The sequence below is a fragment of the Echinops telfairi genome, unplaced genomic scaffold (assembly GCF_000313985.2).
Source record: "Echinops telfairi isolate 266 unplaced genomic scaffold, ASM31398v2 ScPeMD7_17;HRSCAF=63, whole genome shotgun sequence".
Classification (NCBI taxonomy): Eukaryota; Metazoa; Chordata; class Mammalia; order Afrosoricida; family Tenrecidae; genus Echinops; species Echinops telfairi.
Genome location: NW_022103914.1, coordinates 3,359,142 through 3,386,997, shown reverse-complemented (window position 1 = coordinate 3,386,997; position 27,856 = coordinate 3,359,142). Strand labels below are relative to the sequence as shown.

General features: G+C 53.1%; 1 protein-coding gene across 9 annotated transcripts in view; it reads right to left on the bottom strand.

Annotated features, from left to right (window-relative positions):
* The window catches only part of KALRN (kalirin RhoGEF kinase), a 653,766-nt gene that overhangs the window by 8,035 nt on the left and 617,875 nt on the right, over window positions 1-27,856 (bottom strand). For all 9 annotated transcript variants that reach the window (XM_030884806.2, XM_045287533.1, XM_045287534.1 and 6 more), the window contains 10 exons: window positions 17,903-18,033; window positions 12,027-12,093; window positions 10,380-10,483; window positions 10,170-10,239; window positions 8,844-8,930; window positions 7,913-8,005; window positions 6,908-6,958; window positions 5,514-5,591; window positions 1,931-2,116; window positions 1,386-1,557 (listed from right to left, as the gene is read on the bottom strand). In XM_030884806.2, coding sequence (XP_030740666.1) covers window positions 1,386-1,557; window positions 1,931-2,116; window positions 5,514-5,591; window positions 6,908-6,958; window positions 7,913-8,005; window positions 8,844-8,930; window positions 10,170-10,239; window positions 10,380-10,483; window positions 12,027-12,093; window positions 17,903-18,033 — 1,039 coding nt within the window. The remainder of the gene's footprint in view (window positions 1-1,385; window positions 1,558-1,930; window positions 2,117-5,513; window positions 5,592-6,907; window positions 6,959-7,912; window positions 8,006-8,843; window positions 8,931-10,169; window positions 10,240-10,379; window positions 10,484-12,026; window positions 12,094-17,902; window positions 18,034-27,856) is intronic.

The window sequence follows — 27,856 nt, the reverse complement described above, 5'->3', positions numbered from 1 at the left end:
CCAGTACTGTTGGAAGTGCTGCCAGCGTGAGACAGAAGATTAGCCCCATTCCCTCTCACAAACAGGGGAAGCAGAGGCGGAGACAGACATCATTTACTTGCCCGGCGTCCTCACTGAGGATGGCCTCCCTGTACCCTTCCTTACAGCTTCCAGACCCATGCTGGACTCTGTCCCAGTGAGGGCTCTGTTTGTATCATTGAAAGAGTCCAGATCACAGCACTGGTGAGAGGATGTGGCACACTAGATGTGACCTCTGTGTGTGTGTGCACATGCCTATCCAGATATTAAATATACGGGCCAGATCTCAGGGCCAGCAAGGCGAGGTGGGGCACCTGAAGGTAGCCCCGTGTGTAAGTGTGTGTGTGGATATGTGTGTGCATGTAGACTACAGGTCTCCCTGCTCCATGGGCAAGAAGAGATGGTACATCCCAGGGCAGCTGTGCCCGTGCGTGCGTGCGTGCGTGCACGTGTGCTAAATACAGAAGTGCTTGCTGACCCTCCAGGTGTACACGTCTTCACTTCCCTTTTGCCCCTCACTTCCACTTCAAGTTCTAGGTGCTTCTGCTCAGAGACACGTTTGCGTTCCCCAACCCCGTGGACAAGTACGCGTTTAAACCCATCTCCTCCCTTCACAGGCCAAGCGAGGACAATGTGAAGGCCATCCCAGCAGAGAAAAATACAGAGAACCGTCAACGGGAGTACGTCAACTTTCTTCCAGTTCACACAGCCCGGGGAAGCTCCTGCAGAGTGCACAGAGAGCTGCACTTCTGGGTGCGCAGCCATTTGTTCTGGGAGAGGCCAGGGCTCAGGGAAATGCCGAGCGAGCGATCAGCTCTCATGGAAACGGTCTGGGCTCGCGAGATGCCTTCTCTGGGCTCTGACACAGTTGGGAGCAGAGCACGGATTTCCCCCGATTTGCCAAACTTCTGGTCATCTCAAACAGACACCAAAGAATCTGTGCGGGCACCAGCCAATGCCCCAAATAGGAAAACGGGTCCTTTAGAGCTGGCCCCCATCTCAATCACGCCCACAACTACCGCCGGCTGGCAGTGGTGGTCACATGTAGAACCCGGCGCATAGATGATGAGAGAATAACTCTAAGAAAAGAAGGGGGGAGAAAACAACAGAAAGAGATGAGGCTTCTCTCTTATGCCTCTTCTGTTCTCCTTGTATATTCGGGTTCAGAAAAATGTTAAACATAGTCTTTCTAAAAACTGCAGAGTTGGAGCCCATGTAAAACACGGTCTGAGCTCATAACTCATTCGGAACCCAGACCCACAGAAGCTTAGATGTGTGTGTGTGTGTGTGTGTGTTGAGGGAATGGGGGTAGGGGGTAGGTGGATGCGTTGAAAATGACCTTGCTAGAAACCAGGCACAGTACACACCATTTAAGAAGTCTCGCTGTGTTTCCAAGACTTGATTAATGTCTTGCACCCAGGCCTGCTGGATGTCAGCGTTGGCGGCCTGCAGAATGACCCTCTCCGAGGTCTCCCGGTTCATGAGCGCAAACTTGCAGGGGTCATTGTCCACGTTCTCTTCCAGGACCAAGTAATTCATCTGCAAGACACGAACTCAATCTTTTTCATATTTCAGTGGATTAAAAAAAAAAAAGTTCAGCAACACATGACAGTGCCCCCCAGCTTTTTATTTCAGGAGAAGTCTCCAAAACCTGGGCCTGGATCGACTCGGCTGCTCTGTGGGTTGCTGCCTCTGGGTGAATGGCTTCCTCTCGGTGAAGCGTGCCGAAGACTGGCACTGGTGCTTCACATTTTCTCCCAGACCAGCACTGTCTACAAAACCTCCATGACTCGAGGTTTGTGGGCTGCATGACCTTCCAAGCATCGCACTGACCGCTGCTCACGGAAGTGCCAGCGTCTTCAGCAAGCAGCTCTCGGCACGCTGTTCTCCCTCTCCTCCCCACCGGGCTCACCTTGATGCTCCTCTTGAACATGTAGCCTGGTGTTAGGGAGCCCTTCCTGAGCAGCTCACTGAAGATGACAATTTGCTCGAAGAGGAACACGCGCCGCTCCTTGGTCCGGGACTGCATGCCCACATCCAGCTCAATCACGTAGAATGTGTCCTGCTGCAGCAGCTTCCCCTGAGCGGTCAGGGTGCCCTGGCAGGAGGAGGGACCAGGCAGAGCGAGTGAAAACCCAGGGAAAGCACCACAGTCCTTACAGGCCACAGTGTCCTGCCGGGGGGATATCAGAGACAGTCCCCGCACCCCAAGCTTCTCAACTCAAGTACGAGACCATGCCCCATCTGGCCATCACCCATCGGTCAGCCTGCTGAACTGTGGTGCCTCCATGCGGCTATGTTACCGGGATCGTGAAGACCGTTAGGGTCATCCGTGATGGACAGGTATCAATAGACTTTCTAAACTAAGACAGGCTAGAAGAGAGGTCTGGTGATCCACTGCCAAAGATTAGCCCGAGAAAACGGCGAGGGTCACAACAGGATTTTGTCTGATACAGTGAAGACAGACGACAGTCCCGAATCACTACCATCAGACGCCATTCAGGCTCATAGCAACCCAAGAGGTCAGTAGAACGGCTTCTGTGGGTTTCCAAGGCTGTACATCTTTACAGGAGCAGAAAGCCTCATCCTTCTCCCAAAGAGTGGCTGGTGGGTTCGAACTGCTGGCCTTGAGGTCAGCAGCCCCACGTGTAACCCACTACGCCAGGAGACCTCTTTGCTGAAAGACGAACTCCTTAAAATATGCAGTTGGGAGGAGCTCAAAGAACATGGGGACCCATGATTGGTGGGCCCAATCGCACCCATGACTGGTGGTGAAGATGACTTCAGACCAGGCAACCTGCTGTCCCGTCGAGCGTGGGGCCAGCACGAGGTGGCGCTCACTTGGGGACAGAGAACAATCCCCTTCCTCAAGGGGCCGACTATGGCCCCTTGCTGTCCATCCATACAAGGACCCTCGAGGGAGAGAGGAAAAGCGAAAAAGGCGAAGAAGCCACCACGAAGCAGTTCCAGGAAGAAAAGTAAAACTTCCCAGCGTAAAGAGCGTCAGGAACTCTCCTGGCCCTTCCTGTGTTCCATGAAGAGGAGAAGAGAAAGGAAGCAGCTCTCTGCTCCCTGCAACGCTGCCAAGACCCTGCATACTCGCTTGTCCATCCACCTGGAATGCACTATGACCGGCGGGACACCATAATGAGGTGAGTTGGGCCCCTCTCTTTTACTTCCATTATCTTAGGATGGAGGAACTCTGTACTCCTAGCCTCCTGGTACAGACCGAGAGAGAGAAAGGTAGGGGTACCACAAATCGGTTCCCATCAATTCTAAGCTGGAAGACATTTTTCTGGGTCCTGTGATCCTTCCTAAAAAGGCTCCAGTGGCTAGGCCACCTGACGCCCAGGTGAGAAGGCGTAGCCTACTTGGTTTGCCAGTTTCGAGCCAGATTTCCAGATCTCCAGCTCTTCATCTACCCAACTCTTCACAGATGCTACTTTTCTACCGCTCTGCAGGGAGAAGACCCTAACTGAGGGACAGCTGGGCCTCCTGTGAATGCTGCTCTAACTGGGACCAGCTTCGGCCCTGCACTGCAAATGTGGGCCGACCTGTGCGTGTGAGACTGTTCCACACCCTACCCAGCATGCGGGTCACTTTGCTTCCATGCTCTGTTTGAATCATGGCTTCTAACAGCCTAGGTCAGCAGCCAAACGGGCATCTCTCTCCCCTGGTCCAAAGTTAACAGTCATAAGCCAGTGACCCAGCTAGTTTGGAAAGTTCTCCAACCTCCAGTCATATTACACAAGAGCTTGGCTCCTGGGTTACAGCTCTGTGGATGTGAAAGGGAGAGACAGGAGATCTGAAAGGTAGGGAGACTCTAAGTGAGGATGCTGGTTTCTCTCAGGCCCAAAGCCATGGACTTCAGAAGGCACGGGAGTACCTTCATGGCTTTACCCAATGAGCTGCAGGAATGCAAAGCAGCTTCTCTGGGTCTTGATGGGATGAAGAGAGAGCGGCACTCGGGCTTAGGGGAGGAAAGAACCCCACTCTCCCATGTGGCCTTCCTCGGACGCACACACAGTGGACAGTCCCTGTGGACGTGACCTTGAGTCAGATGGCACCATCTGACATCATTCCACCTGCCAGCAACAGCTCCTGCGGAGATGCAGAGAATGTAAAGCGGGACTCCAGTTCAGAAAACATGGGGCCCTTCAGGATTTACGAGCAGAAGGCTTTGCTCAGAGTGGCCTTGGAGTGGGAAAACGTCAAACTCCATCCATAAGACTCAAGAGCTCTGAGCCTGTTTTAGCTCATGCTCATGTTGCAGGGCTACCTTGGAGAACTGGGAACCCGTGACACAGAACAGGGAGGAACAACACCTCGCAATTCCGGGTCACAAGAAAGCAATGGAAACCAGCCAGAGCCCCAGAACAGACCGGGAAGGCAAGAACAAGACTGTGTGCCCCGGGAGCATCAGAAACACCACTACCCTGCGGTCCCTTCCAACTTGCAGCAACTTGACAGGGCAGAGACCTGCCCACAGAGTTTTCAAGGCGGTGAGATCTTTCCGTCTTCTCGGAAGCAGACACCACATCTTTCTCCCATCGAGTGGCCAGTGGGTTTGAACCATTTGGGTAGTAGCTGAGCCCATAAACTCTGTTCCACTGGAGCTCAAAAATACCAGAAACCTCCTAAATTTAACTACCTTACGAGTCTGTCTTTAAGTTTTTAATTTGAGGTAGGGGTGGGCGCTATTACGTGAAGACGTGGACATTTCGGTGGGGAGGGAGCTGTTACTTCTCTCATGACCTCAACTTCCAGGAAGCCTTTCCGCTCAAAAGTGCTAATAGAATCTTAGGTTGCAAAGATGACTGAGGTACAGGATTATCAAAGTCCCATCTCTCCCTCTCTCAGGCCTTCAACGCCCCCTAAGTACCAGTCAACGACTGGGTCCATACCACTTCTGTCTTCTTCTTAGGGAAAAACAGATCATGTTCAGTTAACTGACAAGCTTCGGGGACAGCCACTCAAGAAGCTTAAATCAAGTCCACGGATATCAAGATCTAGCTGTTTGGCCTAAAATTTGGTTCCACTCTTCTATGAACCACTGGCGTGTTTCGGAGCCTTCAATGTTCATTTACTAAAAGGCCAGCTACCAGGCAGCTCATTCCTTCATACCACCTTCTAAGAAAAAAAAGAAGACGAAGATGAAGAAGAAGAAGTACTTTCTTTTCCATCTGGAGTCCTACTTCTGTCACCTAGCCCTGCTCCCCTCTCAGGCCTCTCAGTTCTCAAATAAGGGAGAAAAGGGAGGGGGCTATCGCAAGGCTCAAAGGGTTGCCAAGAATTCTGGGCTTCCCTGGTCCCTTGGAACTCTGACTGCTGTTGGAGGATTGCCCTGGCGGGTCATTGATGGCCCTGTCACCAGGCGTCCTACTTTAGGCTGTGCAGCAGAAGGGCTGAGGAAGAGCACTGAGCCTTTCGAGGGCAGAGGCCCGCAGGGCCTGGACTCCCACAGCCCACCCGGCGAAGCATCCCTAAGGGCTCACCTCAAAGCCCTGGAGGCGTCCCAGATTCATCATGTCATTGCAGCGTTTCGGAACAAGGCACATTAGCTCCACGGCTTTCTGTGGGGTCAAGAACAGTAGTCGCTCACAGGGGGAAGGGCACACGGCACGGAGCTGGCGGCACTTCTGTGCCAGGAGACAGGGGCCTCGCCTCCTGCCGCTCCTTGATCTAGAAACCCACCTCCAACCCACTGCCGTGTCATTGAGTCGATTCTGCAGCCCTATAGGACAGACGGCAATCGTCCCGTGGGGTTCCCGAGGCTGTAAATCTACGAAAGCAGACTGCCACAGCGTTCTCCCATGGGACCGCTGCGAGCCGAACTACAGACACTTAGGTGTGCAGCCTAGTGCTTTGACCACTACACCACCAAGGGCCCTTTATACTCTAGAAGCCAAGCCAACTGAAACCCACCGTCGCCGAGGCCCTTCGAGGCACAGCTGCCCTCTGGCATAGACAGAGGAGATCTGCTTCCCAGGGTTTCTGAGACTGGCCATCTTCACAGAAACGAACAGCCTCATCATTCCCCTGAGGAGCGGCTGGCGGGTTGGAGCTGCCAACCTTTCTGCTAGCAGCCCAGGTGGGACCCCACAGTGCCACCAGGGCTCCTTCATTCTCGACTCGGGTCTCTGCCGACCCTTCTCGGGAGCGTGGGGTTTGCTGTACTGGTGGAGGCATGCTGGTGGTCCACACGGGCCTCTTTGTGGATCAGTGACCATTGGGGGGGGGGTGCTGAGTCTCATGGGGGTCTACTAGCCCGTCTGTGTCTTCCCTCCTTCTTGTTTACCAGTGCCCTTTCCTCCCCGCTACCTCTCCCCTCTGTTGTTTCCCGGCTGCCTGGGCAGCGGGTACCCTGGCGCGTGGATCATGAGGTTGTGTATAACCCGAGAAGACCTGTGGGAAGAGCTCGCAAACTCTCGGGTCGAAAGTCATCTCCATGGCGCCTCGAAGGACCCCACTTAGAGGGTGATTCTCGTGGAGGAGGGGCGGCGAGTGAAATGGGAACATTTCGTAGGTAGCTTCAAAGAGCACTCAGATCCGTGGGGGCGACGACACTCTCCCACAGCCCCACTCTCTGACAAGTGTGAAATGGGGTCTCATGGCACCCTTGCCCATGTCAGGTCTCTGAGAGCTACAGGGAGGGCACCCGTGGGGGCTGAGCTAGGGTCTGGCCCATGACAGAATTCTCAAATTCTGCAAAAAGTGCCCAAGGTGGTCACATAAGCACATTCCCTGTTGCTCATCCTGCCAAGTAGCTGGGGCTCCTGCGCCCATTCTCGGAGGACTCAGCCTGCACGCCTCCCTCCCCAGGGACATTGTCTTCCCTGAGAGACACAGAGAGCCGAAGACCGGCGGGCGTTACCCACAGAAAACGCACCTCGATATCTGTGCACTCCAGACCAGCCTTCTCGCTGTATCTCAGGAAGTCCTGGCCAGCAGGGGAAGCGGAGAAGGGCGTAGGGAGGAGCGAAATCAGTTAGTTAACCAGTCAGAGAGCTATTTAAAAAACCCCAAGTCGGCCTAAAAAAAAGTGATCCTGCCCAGAAGACTTTTCTTCCCAGCAGAGAGAGCAATGGTGTGTCGTAGCTCAGCAAGGACATCATCAAGAGAAACCCCAGAAACGGTCAAAACCCCGAGAGGAGCGATAGATGAGAGAGAGAGAGAGAGAGAGAGAGAGAGAGAGAGAGAGAGAAGGGAAAAGGAAAGGGGGGAGGACAAAATGAATGGAAGGAAACATTAAATCTCTTCCATTTACCTCGTTTCCATAAAGAAATCAGGTTAAACACGTAACAATAAAATTTTAGGTGTTACTTAAGTTGCCTGGGGATTTTCGTTTCCTGCTCCTTCACATGCCACTGATTCTACGCTCTCCTCTTTTCTTGTTGGGAGGAGGGGAGGGGGGGCACGGTAAACAGGCAGAGACTGGGACAAAGCACGAGAGTGAACCGAAAGGAGGCTCTCAGGTAAAACCGAAAACCCAAACTCTGCCATCGAGCCGATGCCGACTCACTGCGACCCTGTCAGACAGAACCGGACTGCCCCGTGGGTTCTGAGACTGTAACTGGTTAGGGGAGTAGAAAGCCCTGTCTCTCCTGTGGAGCTGGCGGGTGGTTTTGAACTGCTGACCTTGCAGTTAGCAGGTCCATGTGTAACCACTGCGCCCCCAGACTTCTTCCTATCCAGTGATAGCCAACTGTAAAGACAGGGACCGCAGTCATACAGTTTATTTGGGGACAAAGCTGACAAAAGAGGCGGACGGGTAAGATAACGGCCTAGCTGCCTAGCCCTTCGGAAAGGGCGGTGGGGTCAGGAGCCCAGGCTGGACTGCTCTGAGCCCCAGAAGGCCCTTTCGGCTCGGGGCCAGAGCTCAGGGCTCTCTTACCTTGAGGAGCAGCTGGTACTTGGTTATTCTCTGAATGGGCTTGATGAGGAAGTCGCTAAGCGTCAGCCTTTGATTGATCTCATGTTTCAGCTCCTGAAACACAAAGGAGCTAGGTTACAAAAAAACCCCTCACCAATCAACGGGAGAGTGCTCTGGATCAGGGGTCAGAGGCAAGGAAGGCAGGTCTCCCGAGATTCCAGTGCAGCTTTAGAATCTCTGGAAGCCACGAGGAGTGGAGCTGCCTTACCCAGCTGCGGCTCTGTCATCCACACGTGACACCGCCACCTTCTCGCCCCACCCCAGAGCTGGGAGACCAGGCAGAAGGCTACGTTCGCCCTGCCGCTGCAGGGAGAGGTCCAGACTGACGGGCTTTCCTGAGGACCCAACAGGCCACAGAGCTCCAAGCCCTCAACTGAGGGCTTTTCCAGCCAGGGTGTGGCCTCTCTACCATTAAGGACGATGTCCAGGCTATGGGCTAGCTAGCACGCGGAGCTGCTCCATGGGCCTCCGAGACCAGGAGCGTGAGCCGCCGGGTGACTGCGAACGTCTCAGCAGAGGGCGGTCCTCAACGAGCATGGTCCAGAGGGCTGCTGAGAAAGTGTGAGCCGAGCGCGCTCTGAGGTCATGGACAAGGGCAGACCAGAGCTTCTAAAACAGTTTCTACATTCACAGAACCAAACGGAGCGTCTGCACACAGTCCACAGACTGGGCCAACTCAGCACTTCCCAAGCAAAGGTGCACACAGAGGTTTGCCTAAGACACCCACTGCTCTGTCGAGGCAGCTATTTCTGTAGAATCAGGGTCACCGTGTGCTGTATGGAGCCATCCACACCTGAGCGATGGCTGACTCACTATGTCTGCACCTCACATCGGTGCGTGGGCCTCCGTGGCCTGCCCCTGCCCTGGTCTGAGTGAGGACTGAGAAACTTACTTCAAAGTAGGCATCGTACTCAGCAACGATGTACTCGGAGCGCGGCTTGTTCTGACAGTACCACACATAGATGTGCAGCTTGCGCTCCTGAAATGAGAAGAGGCACTGTTCTAGCGAGGGATCTTTGTCACACTGGTCTCCACCCAGATAAAGATATGGAGATGGCCCACGTTCACAGATGCACTGTGCTTGCCCCTAACTTCAAGGATGGCGGCTCCAACTCACCCCTTGGTGCCCTGGAAGAAAGGCCTGGCGATCTGTTTCCACACAGATCACGGCCGAGAAAACCCCATGGGGCATTTGACTCTGTACCACCCAGGGCCGCATGGGTCAAAACCAACTCCAAGGCAACAGATTTGGGTTTGGGGGTGCAGGAAAGCAGTTAAAGTTTCAGAGATGTACAAGTAAATGCTGTTGGCAAAAGCTCGCCTGCCGTGTTGGATAAAAGAAGGATACGGATAAGGATAAAAGCAATAAGTATAAAAAAACCGCCAGAGAGAGGTGAGCCAAGAAGGTGAGTCTGGAGTCAAGAATGAAACTGAGAAAAAAACTGAGAAGAGTAAAAAAGAAGAAATAAAAGATTTTACAACCAACTGATCCACGTAAACATTTGCTAGTACACAAACACTACTCCCAGTACAATCTCCTATATAAACCTTGCCACAATGGATATTCCAAATCAAACATACCATATGTTATCAATTCTCTGACTATAGAGCAATAGCGTTGAGTCATAAGAAAAGAATAAACACTAGATGGGCAAGTCACGGGCATAGAGTTGCCTGGATTGAATTTGTCGAATGTGTATCATTTTGTCTGTTGCCGTGAGTTACACTTGAGTCATCTCTGATGAAGGGCATGATGAACCGCCCCTGACCATCCTCACACCCACAGGCACACTCTCACCCACTGCTGCGGCCCCCACAATCAATCCACCCTAGGGAACGTTTCCTTTATTTTTGCAGATGACCCTTTAAAGCGCTAGGTTTCAAAACCATTCTCAGCCGAATCAATTAACGAATGACATTAACTTGATGACCTACGAAGAGTAGGTTTGTATAAAAGCCATTGTCTTCTTATTGGACACTAAAAGATCACCATTTACTGTATATCATAAGTAACTGGGGTGGGAAACACGTTTGTGTCTACAATGCTTTATCGACACGGCTGCTCTTTTCATGATCTAATAGCCCTGGAGACACCTGCTGCGAACTGTTGCTCTTTTCATTCTTACATCTTCTGCATTAAAAAAGTATCACACCGAAAACAGAACCCAGGGGAACGGAGGCTGGTGAGCGGGGCGGGGGCGCGCCGGCCCTCACTCACGTGCTTGATGAAGAGCTGGGCCAGCCTGTCTTGCTCCTGCACGCATTTTTCCAGTTCTGCCAGGAAAAAGCTAGACGGAGAGGAGAGAAGCGAGAGAAGCCCCGTCACTGAGCGCTGTGACTTCTCACGGTCGAGACAGATGAGAGGCTGCTGTCCCCAGCCCCACCACGTAGGTCAGACACAGGCCGCCGACGTGACCAGCACACTTACTCTTTATGCCAGTCGTAAATCTGGTGGATGTTCCCAAACACGATCTTGTCTTTCCCTCGCATGTCCTCGGGGGCGCCCTTTTCTTCGATTCTCTTCATGAAGCCCTGAGTGGGGGTGGGAGAGGCTGCGATGAACAGAGTGGTTTCCACGGGTGGCCCTCGGGCCGAGCCTCTCACCGCGCTCACCACGCTGGGTAACTCCGAGGGCAAGTGCTTTGGCAGGTTCTCCTTGTGCGTCCAGCTCTTTCCTCGTGGAGGAATGTCGGACAAGGCTTTTATGAAAGGCCGAGCCCCTTTCTTTGTCGGGGCCCCCTCGAAGAATGTGGAATGAAGAAGGCAGCCATCTGTCCCTCTCCCTTCTCCCAAGCCAGATAAATCATAACTTTAAAGGTTTAGCTATAGACGCATCTGGTTTAGAGAAAAGCCTTAATATGCGGACGCTGGGGCCAGTTGCGTTGATTAACCTTGTAACCGGTTGCTTGGATTCTGACCCGTGGAGACCCCATGAATATCAGACCGGAACTGTGTGCCTGTGGGTTTTCAATGACGGACTTCCCCCAGGCCTTTCCTCCCAGCTGCCTCTGGGTGGGTTTGAACCACCAACGTTTTGATTAGCAGCTGAGAGTCACCCAGGGGCGTCTGTGCTGTGACAGACACAGGTCACAGTTCCATTTTAAGAGAAAGACACAAGGTTGCATAGATTGGATTTATCCCCGAAAGATGAGAAAGTCAAGGCAGCAGGCTCCTGGATGGCTTTTCGTCTAATCACAAATGTCTGCCTTTCCGTCCTCAGCCTACCTCAGCTGGCCACAGCCCCTACCTCACCTGCCCCTCACTCGGAGAGGAACTTACTACTAGTTAGAGTTCAGGCCCTCTGGGTGCCAGGTCATCTGTTTATCTAACACTCGGGGAAAAGCAGATGTAAACCCTGAGTCAGCAGACTCCTCAGGGTGGGGGCACAGAGGCCAACTCTCAGGGAACGGCGGGTGATTTGGACAGTCCACTATCCATCTTTAGATTTCACATTCTTTCACGTAAGATGCTGATGAACAACAGGGCTCTAAGCTGTCTACATGATCCATTTACCTCCTAGGCTTTCCCATGTGAGGGTTGAAGTCCCCAGAGGTGAACCCCCATGGGGAGGGAGCTCTGTTTGGCTTGCGCCCAGGCTCACTGTGAACTGTGGACTGTGTCAACCTTGCCACATCAGTGGGCGTTTCCTTGTGCGCGTCCTATCAGCAGTTACGATGCTCCCGCTCTCCACGTCTACGGAAATGCACCAGCCCCAAAGGTTTCAGTCAGAGTGGTCTCCTCGGGGTCTGTGGTAACTCGGGGTCTGAGAAAACAACAAGACCTCCGCCTGAGGAGACCCCCGGCGAAAGCTCCTGAGACAATCACGGGTCACCTAACACCAGAGAAATGGAGAAATGGAGTGGGTGCTAACGAAGATGCTCCCCCCAGTGTTGCAGGGCTGGGGTGCCAGGCTCCTTCAAAGATCGCATCCTGGTTCAACAGGAAAAGAAAATAACTGCTTTGTACACTTTCATGAATCTTATGTCCATTTCTGAGTTAAAGGCGGACAGCTAAAATAGAGGACAAGAGGGCCCTGGTGCAGAGACCACCATTCCAACCCGAGGCAGCTACTCACCTCCACCACGACCCCTAGGTCCTTGACGTAGTCTTTTTCCGTCTGTACCAGCTCATTCAGGACAAACCTGGGCAGGAGATGAAGAACAGTGAGGGATCGATCCTTTTCTGTTCGGGGGAGTGGGGGTAACAGCATTATGGAGATGTGAGTCACACGCCACACGATTCACCCACTCAGAATGGACAAGTCAGGGGTGCGTAGTGTGTCCACAGATGGGCGCAACTCTCCCCACGGTCAAGTTCACGTGATTTTCTTCACCACAAAGGGAAGCCCTGTATTCTTGACCTCCTGCCCGCCAAGTCTCCCTCCGCCCTAGGGGGTCACTGCTCTGCTGTCTTTACGAATTGGTCTACTAGGAGCATTTCCTATAAATGGCATCCTGTCATGGGAGAGCAAAAAGTTTTGCTGTAAAATCATAGAATTCCTCATTAGACACAACTACGACAATCCGAAGCTCTTGCTTCTCGGTATTTCTTCCATCGAGGTCTCTACACTTCCGGAGGCGAGGTTTCTTGCTCTCTAACCTTCCCTAAAAAATTCTGCTCTGGGACCAACAACACGTCAAAACAGAGCTTCAGCAGCTTCCCGGGACTCAAACCGTGTCTCTTTTCAATGTTATTTGAGTTTGGGAAACAAAAAAGAAGTCTGAAGGGACAAGATCAGGGCTGGAGAACGGTTGGGGGAAGGCTTCCCAACGAAATTCCCCTAGGACAGCCCTGCTGTTACCCTGCAAGAGCAAACAGGTGCCTGGTGGCGAGGGAATAACATTCCTCAGCACAAAGGCCCCGGTCTTTTCTCACCAATGCCATCTTCAAGTTTCTTTAAATTGCTTCTTTTATCAGCGCCTGTAATTATCCGGTGCCCTTTGGGAAAACCAATCCTTGGATTACGTTTGGAAAGGAGAACGTCACTACAGTTGTCTGCAGGAGAAAGATGGGGCTTTCTGCTCCCGCCAAGGGCAGTCTGGGAAACTCAAAAGGGGCACTTCTACCCCGTCCTACAAGGTCACTAATGAGCTGGCATCGCCTCGATGGCAGGGAGCTTGGTTGGTTTGTTTGCTCATCTTCTGAGCTGGCTTTTCTGCCTTGAATTTTAACTGGTCCAGCCGATCCCCTTGGAAGCCTCCCGAGGCGAAGGCATAAATGTATCACCGAAGGAACTTGTCTAGCTGTCGGCTGATCACAACACGTGCTGCTTGGAACGAACCTGTGTGTGTCTGAACGGGGCCCTGCTGGCAAGACTTTTTGACTCACCCTCCCACCTGGTCTTGAACTATCATGTTTCCGAGGTTCCGCCACGTTGGAGCTTGTGTCAGCAGCTCACTCCTTTAGCGGCTGTGTGGCTACACCATAGTTTATCCACTCACCAGGTGCGGGCATTTGGGCCCTCATCATGATTCGGTGGGGAATCCACAGGAAAGGCACTTTGGTACCTTCCTGACACGACCACCCAAAGGACTCATGCCTCGCACCCATACCGAACAGCCCTCAGGTGGCCTCCCTGTAAAGGCTGAGGGCACCGGGGGAGGGCATTCTCCAGACAATACCCAAGGGTCAGGCACAGGATGAAGTTCACCACCCAGAATTCTTAGCTAGGCTCTTTATGCTCCGCCCCCTTCACCGTGACCGGAGATTATCTAACACACAGGGCAGAAAGTCCAACAACTGCCCTCGCAGAACTGAGCCCTGAGAGCTTCGAGGTCCGGGCCTCCAGGAGGCCGGCCTTTCCTGCACGTCCGCGCCTTCCTTCTGTTGCCAAGAAGAGAAGGGCATCTGTGGGTGAAGGTCTCGTGGGCACGGACATTGAGCGTAGCAGAGAAGGGCGAGGTCTCCATGGTGACTGTCCCGAAAAGTCCCCAGTCAGGGCCAGAGAGATTTACTCTCAGACATCCCTAGTCACAGCTCAGAGAGCGGCAACCGCTCACAAGGACATTTGCATTCTCCTCCTTCCCCGTTAGGGTTCTGGCCTTGAAGTGTTGACTGTGTGCCCGTTTCTTCATCCAGCCTTTCTTATGCCTAGAACAAGGCAGGTATTCTAGGCCCTATTTCATAGGGATGAAAATATGGAGACAGAAAGCTTGGGTGACTTGCCCAAGATCAGAGAGTGAGGGGCAGACCTGGGCTTTGAACCCAGCTGTGCAGGACTCCAGGGAGGCCTGGTGACGTACTGGGTTGCTAACTGCAAGGTCGGCAGTTCAAACCCACCAGCTGCTCCCCAGGAGAAAGGTGCAGCGTCCTGCTCCCATGAATATTTACAGCCTCACACACCCACTGGGGCAGGTCTAACTCCACCGCAATGAGTTTTGGGTGTAAGACTCAAAACACTTGTTCACGGTCGCCTGCTGCTGAGGAAACAAGTCTGCAGCCGCAGTCGAAAACCCTCTTCTTTCGTCTGTGAAGAGCTGTACAGAAAGCGTGGCGGTGGGTGTGGGCCAGAGTCGGAGCTGCGTGGCTTACTGGAGTCTGACCCCTATTATCTAAGTTTGCAAGAAGCTTGCCTGCGGCCACACAAGCACATTTTTGGCCCGAGTGGAACAAGGGATAAGATTCTGAGATGTCAAAGAGGGGCCCCAGCACCAGGATGGTGAGGTTTCTGAACCCAGGAAGCAATTCATCTGAAGTTCTTGTCCCCTCGACACAGAGAAGCAGCCAGCCGGTGCCCGGTCTGGGGCCTCGGGCACTGAATGGGGAGGATGCAAAGGAACACATGCTGCTTTATCTGCCTGTCCAGCAGCTCCAACCCGCTCCCTCGCTCCCAGACAGACCATCCTGTGTTCCACGCCACAGGAAGGAACTGGTGCGGCCAAATAGAAGCATTTAAATGTATCTTTAGCCGGGCCCACATTACTGCTGGGGAGAAAGTGGCACAAGAAAACCCACAGGAAAGGGCGGAGGGGCACTGCGGGCTGGAAGGCCTTGCAGATGAAGCCCAGCTGTGACTGCAGGCAGGATTTTTATCCTCAGTGCCTTGCTGAGGCCCGTCAGCCCCCAGGAAAGGGGATTGTACGGGGAGCCACTATGGGACCGAGCACCCTTCCCCTCCACGGGCTGAGGCAATTCTTGGGGGGCAATAAGGATACATTCAATGACACCTTGAAAGGTTACTTAAACAATTTAAATTAGATGCATTGTATGACAGTGCACGATTAGCTGCCAAGGATACAGAATGGCTGATAAAGACTTTTTTAAAAAAAAATAAGCGGTTCTTATTCGTACAAGTGTTTTACAAAGTAAATGTTATGCGTTGGTCCTTCTAAACGTCTGCCATCCACAGTCTGAACCCTCTTCCAGGTGGGAGGGGATGGCTGCTCGGCCCCAGAAACTCTTAGACAGCTTTGGCACTGACTCCTGCTTGCTTCTGTGGATCCCTATGGCTGACAACATGCACACGCACTGCCCTCGCGGCCAACCGACTCCCAGGGACCCTGGACAACAGGGTAGAGCTGCCCCTGGGGGTTTCTGAGATGGTCACTCTGTATAGGAGTGACAGAGCAGCGGGAGACCCTCAGGACTAATGGCGAATGGCTCCTTCCTCACCTCCTTCTGGTCTCTATGTGAATGTCGCACCCACTTAAAAGGGTCATCTGGCTTTCTCCTCTATCCACTCAAAGTCCCTTCCTGTGCTCTGATTTTCTCTCTCTCTCTCTCTCTCTCTCTCTCCCCCGAGCTTCTAGCATACCGTACAATTTGTTTTATGTGGTTTATGGTCTGGTTGTCCCACTAGAACGCAAATTCCACACGAGCAAGGGCGTGTTGCGGTCTATTCCGTGCACGACGTGCCAAGCACCTGGTGCACAGAGCTCACTGCCATGGAGTCCATGCCAACTCAGGGATCCTGTGGGTTTCTGAGGCTGTAACCCTTTATACGAGTAGAAAGCCTCACCTTTCTCCCGAGGAGCAGCTGCTGGTTTCGAACTGCTGACTTGTGGCTAGCAGCCCAACGTGTAACCACTCTGCCATTAACTAGGGCTCCCTGGTCCCTAATAGGTGCTCAATAAATACTTTTTGAGTTAATACATGACTAAAGCTTGAAGACCATTAAGATCACTCTCACATCTTTCTTCTGCTGGGGAAGTCATTATTTCTTTGCATCTTTTCTCCACAGAGAGCTTATGTAACCTTCTGAAATCTCACTGCCATTTTCCAGGTGAAGTCTTGGTTTTCTGGGTTAGCAATGGAACATCCACACACCCTCTTTTCACCGTGGCCACGAATCCCAACAGGACAGAACAGGGAGGCTAGCCAGTAAGAGAGACGAGATGTTCTAAAAGACGGACTTTCAGGACAAGAGAGGGAGTGGAGGGAGATGAGATGGGTAAACGGGGACAAGAGGCAGCATGCCTTTGCTGTTGTAGCCACAGCAGGCAGGGCCATGTGTGGAAGAAGACCGGTCAGGTACATGAAGCAGGTGTGGGCTCATGGGCCCACTCAGCCTCGGTGAGGAGAGCAGGCACTGGTTTGACCAAGGACCAGCTGCTACCCTCCCACCCTCCGGTCAGTGACGTTCACTGCCCTGAGGCACAGTTTGTTCTGATTGCACAGGGCACCAGAAAACCAGCTCCAACTCTGCCTCGCCTGTGAAACAACCTGGGAGGCTGAGGTGAGCCTGCAAGCTGGGCAGGTCCCGGGAATCTCTCTGGGCGTGGTAGTCCTCTACCCAGGGTACAGTGGTCAGCTCACGGGGCTAACAGCAAGTTCGGTGGCTTGAACTCACCAAACTCCGTGGGAGAGACACGTGGCATTTTTCTCCCAGAAAGATACAACCCTGAACTCCCTGGGGCAATTCTATTCCGTGAATAGAATTCACCGTGAATCAGAATTGACTCAAGGACACACAACAAATCCCATCCATCAGCCTTGGGACTGCCCCTTGTCCCCTTCAGGTGGGGGCAAGTAGGGAGCTAAAGGACCTAGGTGCTATTTGCTCACCTGCCACTATGAGGGGAGAGCCCTGCTCGAAACTAGCCCCTGGTAAGGATGTTTCCACCGCGGCTTCCTGGGAAACGAAGTCATTGATGTTCGCTTAGCCTTTCCCCTGCACAGAGGGCGCTGGCCGCATTTGCTTCACTGACCTTGACATTGCTGCCCAGACTGAGAGAGCGATGCATTTAAGGGCAAAGGGAGAACTCCTGCATGCTATGCCAAGCCCACCCACCCGTCACTGCTGCTGACAGCCCCTCCCATACGGAACCGTGGCCAGACGCCCCAGGAACTCCGCTTCCCAAGCAGAGTCCAACACCAGACTGCACAACTGAAACGTCGGGGAGGTGCGACTTTGAAAGAGCAATGGCCTCTCGTCTTGATCATCTCAGATATTATCAGATTGACTTCACATCGGGGCAGATAACGCAAGCCTCGCATGTAAGAAATGATCAGTAAGGAAATTGTATTGTACCGCCTCGCTGGGGAAAACACAACTGGAGAGGAGGTGCTCTTGGGATGACGAACTCAGGAGATGCAAATGCCACCAGGACCCGGCCTGGTGTCACAGGTTGTGCAGTTCCCTCTTGACGACATGGGGGTTCTCTTTGCTCAGGAGACTGCCATCCAACTCTCCCAGTGAAGGTTAGGGGTTCTCGGGTTCTACAGATCCTCCGTCGGAGCCACACACAGTTCCCTAAACTTTGCTGCCTATTTCCTCCTCCAACAGATCTCCGTGACAACCCCCCCTCGCCCCTCTGTTACAGCAGCGGCTACCTTCCAGAATATACTTCAGCCTGAAATTCTAAAACTCGATGACAGAGTGGCCCACTGTTCATCAAGGGCATGTCATGCTGATCTGGGTCACAATCCAGGGAGCCTCCTCCCCCAGCCCTGCTCACTGGCCACCATTCACTCTTCTGGCCTCGCACCAGAGTGGGACCAGGGGGCACTTACATCCGGCCTCGCAGCGCCTTGGCTTTCTGCTCTTCTTCCAGGTTTCTGGGGGGAGTGGGAGGGGCCATCCCCTCATTCAGGCAGCCTGAGGGGTCTTTCAAGCTTCCCCGGTAGGAGCCTTCTTCTAGACTCTGCAAAGAGAACCAACAGCCTCAGGAAATCAAGCACAGCAACGTTTCCTTGGAGCCGGACAGTCCCCTGCCCCTCGGCCTCCTCCACAGCCAACTTGAGACAGCAGCGCTGAGGCTGCGCTCAGGGACCTGCAATGAAGGGCCAGGAGACTGGGACCCGTGCCTCCCCGCAGCAGGGAGCCCAGCGCGGCCACCCTCTCGGGCTTCAGGATGGACTGGACATCTCAGTCCAGACACTTCCCCAGACATAGTGGACAGAGTGACTTGTCTCAGGGAGCAAGCTGCAGAGGGATAGTCAATCATTTCAGGCCTACAACAAATACGCCGTCAGCACAGAAAACCAGTGGTCACACAGCCAAGTGACAACCGACAAGGGAAGGGGTGATCTCAGGGAGGAGTAAAAAACAAACAACCCAAACTCACGGCTATCGAGTTGACTCTAACTCATCGGGACCCTAAGGACCAGGTGGAATGACCTCGGTGGGTTTCCGAGACTGCAGCTCTTTACAGGCACAGAAAGCCTTGTCTTTCTCCCTCGGAGAGCCTGCTGGTTTCGAACTGCTGACCTTGTGACTAGAAGCCCAATGCACAGCCACTGCGTCACCAGGGCTCCCATTTAGGACTAGTATGGGAAAAGCAAGCTTCCTTAAATCACCTACAGGCCTTTTGCAGAGGCCAATGAGGCGTAGTAAGCTAATAGATTTACACTTAAAAAAAAAAAAGAGGACTTTGCTAAGTTTAAAAAAAAAACTGAAAAAAAAGTTTGCTAAGATTAAATTTATTCAGGGATTTGTTTCACTTTTTAAGCCCTTTCCTTACATTAAATTGCTGCAGGTTTGTGAAAACAAATGAAAGGAATTTCACTCAGGAAAGAGTTAAGGGCAAACTCCAAGCTCACTGCTATCAAACTGATGCCAATTAACAGTGACCTTATAGGACATAGAGGGACCACCCCTGTGGATTTCTGTGACAGTAACTCTATATGGGAGTCAATAGCTTCGTCTTCCTCCCCTGGGGCAGCTGGTGAGCTTGAACTGTTAACTCCGTGGTTGGCAGTTTGATGCATAGCCTACTACACCACCAGGGCTCCTGACAGGCAAAGGACCCTGAATTTTAACTCATGATCACATCTTACACAAACAGCTAAAATTGCTCTCTTTCCATTTCCCCCCTCAAATTTCAAATCAGATCCCTTGCCAGATTTTTGTAAGGCTGAGAAAGCAATTGGGGGGATTAAATTGTTTCCCCCAGGGGTGGAGCTGTCAGTCCTAAGATACTCTAAGTGGGGCCAGGCATAGCATCTGGGCAAGCTCCCCAGAAGGAGACCACACAGTGATACTTAGTTATTTCATGATCCAAATTGGCAGATGCAATGTGGATAGGCAGTCCTTTGAAATCCATCACCGTGGGGAAATGATGGGACAGGAGCAGGAACACAGAGACACATGGGAGCCAGCCTTCCAGGCGGCCCGCCGGAACCAGCTCCGGAGGGGAGCAAGGCTTCACTTCAGCAGCCTAGGCCTCACCAGCTCTGGGTTAAAGCCCTGAAGATAAAAAAACCAGTGCCACCCTAAGGGTACTAGGAACAAAAGGCTCCCCCTGGGTCTTAAGCTCCCCACCCTCGGGATGCCTGCCACACATGCTCCCAGCCCTGTTTCAGCTTAAGCCCAATGGGAGAGGGAAAGGGCCGGGGAAACAAAAAAGCAACTGAGGTGCCCAGTGGGCATTCTGCGAGGACAGGCAGAGAATATCTATCTTTGGATCTGGAAAACTGAGCTCAGAGGAAATGGCAGCCTCCTTTGGTCCCCATGCTGCCCCCAAATCCACAAAATGTGCCAAGGGCCCAAAGCTTGTGACCAACATGAAATTCCCTGCCATCAAGTCAGTTCTGGCTCATGATGGCCCCGCAGGGCAGGGACTGCGCCTGTGCACTTCCAAGACTCTGACTTTACAGGCGCAAAAAGTGCCATCTCTCTCCTGTGGAGTGGCCAGTGGTTTTGAACTGCTGGCCTGGAGGTTAGCAGCCCAACCTGTAAGCACTATGCCACCAGGGCTCCTTGTTACCAACACTAGAAACTAGAATTAAGAGGGCAGGGGTCTTCCAGATGGTGGGAAGACGTCCTTACCTTTCCATGAGAAAGGTTGTTTTTTTCACAAAACGAGTCGTGGTGCCTAGTGCCCAGAGAAGCCGCATGGGCTAAAAATATCAATAAGGTCAAGAAGGGTTGAGCTCAATTACAGACACAGGATCTGCAACCAGTCATTAAGGAAATGAGGGAGGCTGGTGCTGAGGCTTGGCAACCCAGTGGACAGGCAGGCTTTCCAGCATGTCCCTTGGTGCCATCGCCAGAGACAGGCTCCCCACGTGGCTGGACTCGGCCGGCAATTGATCTCATTACATGGCTTTCACTTCCCTTGCCCCTCTCCTCGTGCCTGTCACGGCCTTTGTGCGGCATCATGCTGGCTGGTGACAGCCAGGTCAGAGACAGGCCTCCAGTGGCTGAGACTCGGCTCAGAGTGGCCCACCCTCAACTGCTGTGCGGAATGAAGGACACTGGAGAAGTCCTGGGGGCCACAGAGGGGACGTAGCTCCACGTCCTCTTGCTTGTCCTCCCACAAGCAAAACAGGGCTGTGCCATCTTCAGGGGGGGGGGCGTGGGGGGGTGGAAGGAAGGGAGCAGAGGCGGCGAGCGGGCGCTGTCTGCTGGGAAATCTTCAAGTAAAGGGGTTGGATAGACATGCTCCCGATAACACAAGCTCATGTCCCAGCTGCTTGTGCTGGAGTTGGAATGCTGGGCCCCATGTAGGGGCCCAAACAACCCCCTGCCGTCCAGGGAACTCCCATCTACTCCAAGTGACCCCACAGGACAGGGGAGACAGCCTCAACATGTTGGAAGTACGTGGCTGGTAGGCTAGGACTGTCAACATTCCGGGTAGCAGTAGGGTGCTAACAACTGCTCCGCCCTGTAGTCCTCCAATCAAGGGCAGTCACCCACCAGATCTGCTCCTGGGAGGAAGCGCAGGTGAGTGGTGGGCTCTGCGGCCACAGGGAGGCCATTTGCCCTGCCCGCAGTTCAGAGCTATAGTAGCTCGGTACAAAGTACAGGCGGCCCAAGGTCAGGGGGTGGAAATGCACACAGGAGCCTAACACCTGAATAAGGAGGGAGGAAGGCCTTTCCCGCATTAACAATGGACCTATCTTAAACAACTGAACCGACCTCCTGTTGGCCGAGCCTGTGATCACATGCCCCAAAGAATGCCTGCCTCTGGGCTCCTGTAAGCGCCCTTTAAACTAGTCCTCGGCACAGATCCCAGGACGCAGGATTGCAATCGACCACGTGCTTGCACGACAGCAAATGTTTACGGAGAATCTGCTGCAGCCAGGATATTTGCAAAGCCGAGAAGCAAGTATTTCCTGAGAATCTACTGTATACAGGATATTTGCAAAGCATCTGAGAAATACAGGTGTCTAAGACCTGGTTCCCAGAATGCCCCTGGTCATGTAAGACAGAGCAGTGCTCGTGGAGACCGGAAGAGTTCTGGGGAGAATGAAAATGGGGCAGGCAGCTCTACAGAGGGGTGGAGTAGGGAGTCCCTGTGAGGGATCCTGGTGACGCGGTGGTTAAAGTGCTGGGCTGTGAACCAGAAGGCCAGAGCTCTGAAGCCACCCCCCACTCTGCAGAAAAAAGACGCAGCCATCTGCTTCCGCAGAGCTGACAGCCTTGGCAACCCCACGGGCAGCTCCACGCTGTCCCACAGCAGTGACAGCAGATGGAGGCCACTCGACAGCACTGGGTTTGGGGTTTTGGTACATGAGGGGGTGGCAAGTGACTGTGTTAGGTGAGGGCTGCTGGGGAGGAAAGCTGGCAGAAGCAGGAACAGATAGCCCCCGAGAGGGACGCGGGGACCGTATCACATGGAGTTGTGTAAGTGGCAGGAGGGGGCAGAGACTTTACCTCCCAGACTGGTCGGCGAGGAGCCAACGAGAGGGTAGGAAGCAGGGCAGGGATGTGGTTGAATGGAAACTGTAGAAACATCAGCCTTCAGGTTCCCAAGAGCGCTCTGCCTGACCTGGGAAAACTCCCCTGGTATGATATGACAGCCAAAGAAACACTGGGACTTGCATCTGCCGTGGGAGTCGCCACATTATTTATAGTGCAGTGGTTATATGTTGGGCTGTGATTTGCAGGGCCAGCAGTTCAAAACCACCAGCTGCTCCTTGGGAGAAGAATGCGGTTTCCTACTTCCATGAACAATTACAGTCTTAAAAATTCACAGGATATATAAATGTGCTTTACACAATTGATGTATGTATGGATTGTGATAAGAGTTGTATGAGCCCCTAATAAAATGATTTAAAAAAAATTTTTAATAAAAGAAAAAGTTTTGAAAATGATGATGGCAACAAGTGTACAAATGTGCTTGACACAATGGATGAATGGATGCATTGTGATAAGAATGGTACGAGCCCCCAATAAAATGATTTAAAAAAAAAATTCACGGGGTAGTTCTAGCCTGTCCTGTAGGGTTGCTATGAGCTGCCCCCGACTTGATGGCAGGGAGGTGTTTTTCTGTTTTTGAGTCCAGAAGGCAATAAACCAACATTACTATAAGTATGTTTAGATGATGGTGCTATGTGTGATGGGATTTCCATTTATATTTTCGACACGATTCCAATTTTCCTTGAGTGAGTATATATTACTCTTATTTTAAAAATAGAGTTCTTAAAAAAGAACTTATTAGCAAGTACAGTAAAATAAAATGTGAAGGCCCAGGCAGGAAGGAAAGCAAGCTCCCTCTGGCTGTGACAAAGAAACATCAGACCGAACTTGGAGGGAAATGGCAGCAGCAGCCCAGCGAGGGCGACCTCAAGCACTAACCCTTGATTGCTCTTCAAGGTGATGCTTGATTCCAGAGCCTGTCCTGCGAGAGGACTCGCAGTTTATCAAAGGGCACACTCTGGCACTCTTGGGGAGAGGGCAAAGCTTACTTGCAGAGCCAAAAGGGTAAGTATGCTGGCCCAATAGCACTCACCACACCAACCAGTGACCAACCAGTTGGCTCCAGCCTCCTTGTGTTAAAATTGTGCATGACAGTCTCTGGACAAAAGGCATTCCATCTAACTCAGTCCCAGGCAAACTGGGGGTGATGTAGGGGAGTCCACACAGCAGGACAAGAGGCTGGGCTGGGTGTTGATCTTTCTGGACGGTGGGGGTGGGGGAGACAACTACCCAGTGGGAAAACCAGAATCTGGATTTTCCAGGCAAATGACATCTTGGGTTTGTGACCATGGGTTAAAAGACGTCCCGGTGGGAACCTAGAATGCTCTGATGGTGTGGGAGCTCTCAGTATCTTCCCTACAGAGGGACTCCGCTCCTGACCACAACCAATAGGATGGATCTTTGCTCTTCTGGACACTGAACGACCAGTCAGCCTGTCTGTCCTACCACTGACTAAACACGCCAATGAGTGCCCATGAGTGCAGGCTGGCCTTTAGCCTTTGCTCTCTGCCCGCCTGCAAGGCTGGCCTCAGAACCTGGACGCTAGCAAAGCTGGCGAAGCGGAGGGCTGGAGGGCTGGCTGAAGCAGTCAGAACCCCTTCTTAGGACTCCAGGCCACCAGGGAGACCCCTAAGAGCTGAGCCCAAGCCAGTGCTTCCCTACAGGCAGAGTGCTCGCAGCCAGGGGCCCACTGGCACTATTCTGAGCCCAGTGAAGTATTGGGGCATGCCACCTGGGGACGAGAGCCCAGGAAGGGGCTTTCATGCTTGAGGGCCAGTCTTTCAAGCCAGCCATGTGTGGGCGGGTCCCAGGGCTGTCGGACTACAACTCTGAGACACAGCAGATTCTCACGTGGCCAGGAAGCTCCTTCTCTGCCCCCGCAAGGTGAGGAGTAAACCACATCACATAGACGGGCACCCTATTATCCTGCAGCCTCTCCCAATCTAGCACAGGCTCTTTCCACAAGCCCAGAACCACGCAGGGGATACAGGAGAGAAAGGGGGCAGGGTCCCCTGCAGCTCCCAGCGCAGCTGAGGTGGCTCGGAGCAGGCATTTGAAGGAGGCTTACTTATCGGTCTGCACTGCACAGTCACACCCATGCAGTTATCAGCCTAACCTTCAAAAAAGAGAGGGTGAAGTAACTTACCCAGAGCTAGACAGAAAGTAGCAGAGACAGGAGCAAAAGCTAGGTCTTCAATTGACTGATCCACCCTCCACGACTAGGCAGCCCACAGGTTGAGAAAAAGCTTAGTAAAAGCACATAGGGAAGGCAGAAGACATCTTTATTCCCTGCTTACAGATAATATCTTCCTACCAAAATAAACAAGAGAATAATAGTTGAGGGAGTGGGGACCCTCTCAGCAGACAAAAGTTCAAGGCCAGCAGGCAAGAATTCGGGTGGGTGCACTAACGTGGTGCACCGCTGGCGGGGCTCGGGACGCTTGCCTTGCTGTGCTCCCTAACAGCAGCTCTGGAGCACCTGAGCTCCCAGCTCACAGAGGTAGGAGCCTGAGAACAATAATAATGACATCGATGGAATGGCCAAGGTCAGCTTGGAAACACAGGGGCAAGGCGATCCCATGGCTTTGGGCATGCGCTGGGGGACCAAGTGAGTTCCAAGGGCAGACTCTCTTGAACGAGCAACCAATAAAAGAGAGCAGAGGCAAATCCAAGGTCTAGACCAAAGTCTAAACCTATCCGCTGGCTTCTCTTGCTCGTGTTGAACTCAGGTACCTTCTACCCGCAGGTCCGGGTTCTACCCTCTGGAGCAACAAAGCAGGCCCGCCCACGGCCGCTGGCTTTCCGTTGGTGGATGACCACTCTCACCAGGCTGCCCTCTCCCAACTGCTCCCTAGTCTTCATCTCCATTTTCCCAACGTTCCTGCAAATGACACGGGTCACCTGGCACTGCTTACCCCTCTGGACCCCTGCCAGCCGACCCGAGAACACCGTAGAAGGCCCTGATCAGACACATGACTCACACACCACTGACGACAGGTGTGTTCTGAATAGAATGGGGCCACTATCCCCTTTCAGTGGTACATTGGACTTTCATGAACCCAGTGCACGATGACAATGGTTATTTTGGCAACTGTGGTGCTGTTCCACATTTGCAGGCAAATACACACTGCAGCGGTCTTGGAGACAGCTCTGGGTCTTCATTTCTCCAAAGACAAAGAGCTGACGAGGAGGGGGAATACTGGTCTCCTGGTGAAAATGCCACCAAGCCTCCTCAAACATGACCCAGCCTGAGTCGCTGGGGTGGGAAGGAGGAGGAGAGAGGGGAGGACAAAGGATGCCACTTTGTTGAGGGATTCTGGGAATCCAAGAGCCACGGCTCCCTCCCCCTCTTCTCATGACATGCGCATGGCTTTACAGGTCAAGACGAGGACATTCCTGTAGTTTTAGGACAGCTAGAACGGGGCCAACCAGATGGTACAAATGGTGTGTGCTAACCTAGAAGGTAGGGGTTTGAAACCACCCACTGGTGCTGCGGAAGGAAGGGTTGGCGGTCTGCTTCTGTTAAAGGAAAGAGAGGAGAGCTCCCTAGGCTGGCGACGGTGTACTTGATGACACCCGGGTTCTCCGCCAGGCAGAGTGGAGCCTCCATGGGAATGCTATTGCTTTATGTGGTTTGTGTGTTTGGGGGCCAGGCCAATCAACTCCCACCCCGTCCTCACACTCCCTCTTCTCTGGAAAGTTGGCTCATTTAATTTCTGAAGATCTGTCCTCACCTGCTTAACACCCAGGCCCACTGAGCACACACACCAGATGCCCAGAAGGATTCCCAACAGTGCAGAGCTTAGCAGCAGGAATAGAAAACGGTATCTCAAACTATTACCCGCTATGGATTTTTGGAAAATAGTATCTACTTCGGACCTGCTAAGTGTACCACAGTCCTGTGAACTAAGGAAGGGCGGAAGCAGGAAATCATGTCCTAAATGACTGATCACCTAGCTGGGAAATCAGCTGCAAAGTTCAGCATGAAGAGGCTTTCACAAACACTGTGGCAGGGCCAGGTGGGAGGCAGAGAGGCGTGTGATGGCCCTATGTGAATGAGGGGCCACGGCTGCTGTGGGGTTTCAGAGGACTGGGCTGGGAGCCCTGTGGAGAAACGAGAGGGGAAAGGGGCCAGGAAGGGTGGTCTGAGCTATATCAACATAAACACATAGAGAGGGAGAACATTCCAGACCAGTGGGGATGGTCTGGACCCAAAAACATGGGCAGAGGAGCCCACTCTGGTCAGGGGAGAGGGAGGGAAACTGTTGGTTGAAGCAGAGGTCATTAGCCAGACGAATCCGTGAACCCTGGAAAGGCAGACAGGAGATCAAGCTACAGAGCATTAGGATGCTGGGTAATTGTGGACTTGATCTATAGGCTTGGGGAGTATGTGTGTGTGTGTCCAAACTTTGATCATATATGCCTCTATCCGTGAACACAATGCCGGCCATGCACCCCCAAAACACGCACCACGTATGCCTGCGTGCATTATCAGTACATCCACAATGAAACACTTGAGACCAAACGTTTCACAGTGATACGACAAGGAGGGTCTAATATCTCCTTCTCATGCCCCAATAAACTTGTGGGTAGCCGAAGGCTCCCCACATGCTGGGGCTCAGTGCTCGCAGCAGCAGGGTGGCAGTGAGCTTCTGTGCCCCACAGGAAGGCAGTCGAAGCTATGATTGTGGGGAGCTGGTCGGAAGACTGAGCAGCGGGAGGTAGATGGAGGGGAGGGGGTGGCGGCAAAGGCCAAGCAGCAGCTACCACAATTGCTCAGGCAGGAGGCTGGGCCCTGGGCCCAGGTGGGGAGAGAGAGAAACACACAGGCACGACTTTGGGACAAAGAGGTAAAGATAGTACTTGGAGAAGGAGGGGGCTGGATGGGCCAGCGTGGAAAGGGAGCAAGGAAACGTTCATGCCATGCCCAGAAAGACATCGGCGCCAGGCGGAGCAGGAAGACAAACAGCTATCAGGAGCTGCACACGAGGGTCTCTGAACCCCTGCCCAGTTCCTTCCTTTGTGACGTACGGGACAGATAGATGGCAGGGAAGAGTGTGTGCGTGCGTGCGTGCGTGCGTGTGTGTGTGTGTGTGTGTGTGTGTTTATATAAACCGGGTTCTCTGCAAAGGGAGCTACCGCACGCAGGGAAGCCTTCCATGGAGAAGGTCCGCCATTGTCCTCTAACTCTTGAGCCAGTGGAGAGGATGCTGGGTAAGACACTGGCCCGCCCCAGGGAAGTCTGCCAAAGACAGAGATCTCCTTCCTAACGAGAGCCGCAGGAAACAAAACAGAACAGGGGCCTGCATGAACGTTAACGAAAGGAAAAACGGCCCCCTGTCTCTCCTCTGATAGCGACCCGCTCAAATGTAAGAGCGAGGACACAGCGAGAGCCGCGGCCAAGAGCGGTCACAACAGAGCTCCGCGGGCTTTACCCAGAGTGCCCTGGCCAGCTGAGCGCCACAGCCCCCTCATGCTCACGCTCACGGTCACGCTCACGCTCACAGCAGACTCGGCTGTGAGACGCTCACAGGCTCAGGCTCCCCGTGTTCTGTGTGCAGCTGTGTTCGGTTCCCCCCCTGGAGTTGAGGGGTGTCCTGGCTGCCTGCATTTCTCGCCGGGGGGCCTCCTGCATTTTTGTCCACTTGACAGTGTACTCCGCAGTTGCCTTTTGAAAGACTCAGCGCCAGAAGGCTAGCTGAGGTCTCAGAATAATTTGGGGGGACTTCAAGCAGCTTACATTCTGCTTGTTCGCAGCTCAGGGCACTAGTCTCAGGGCTGAACACACACACACACACACACACACACACACACACACACAC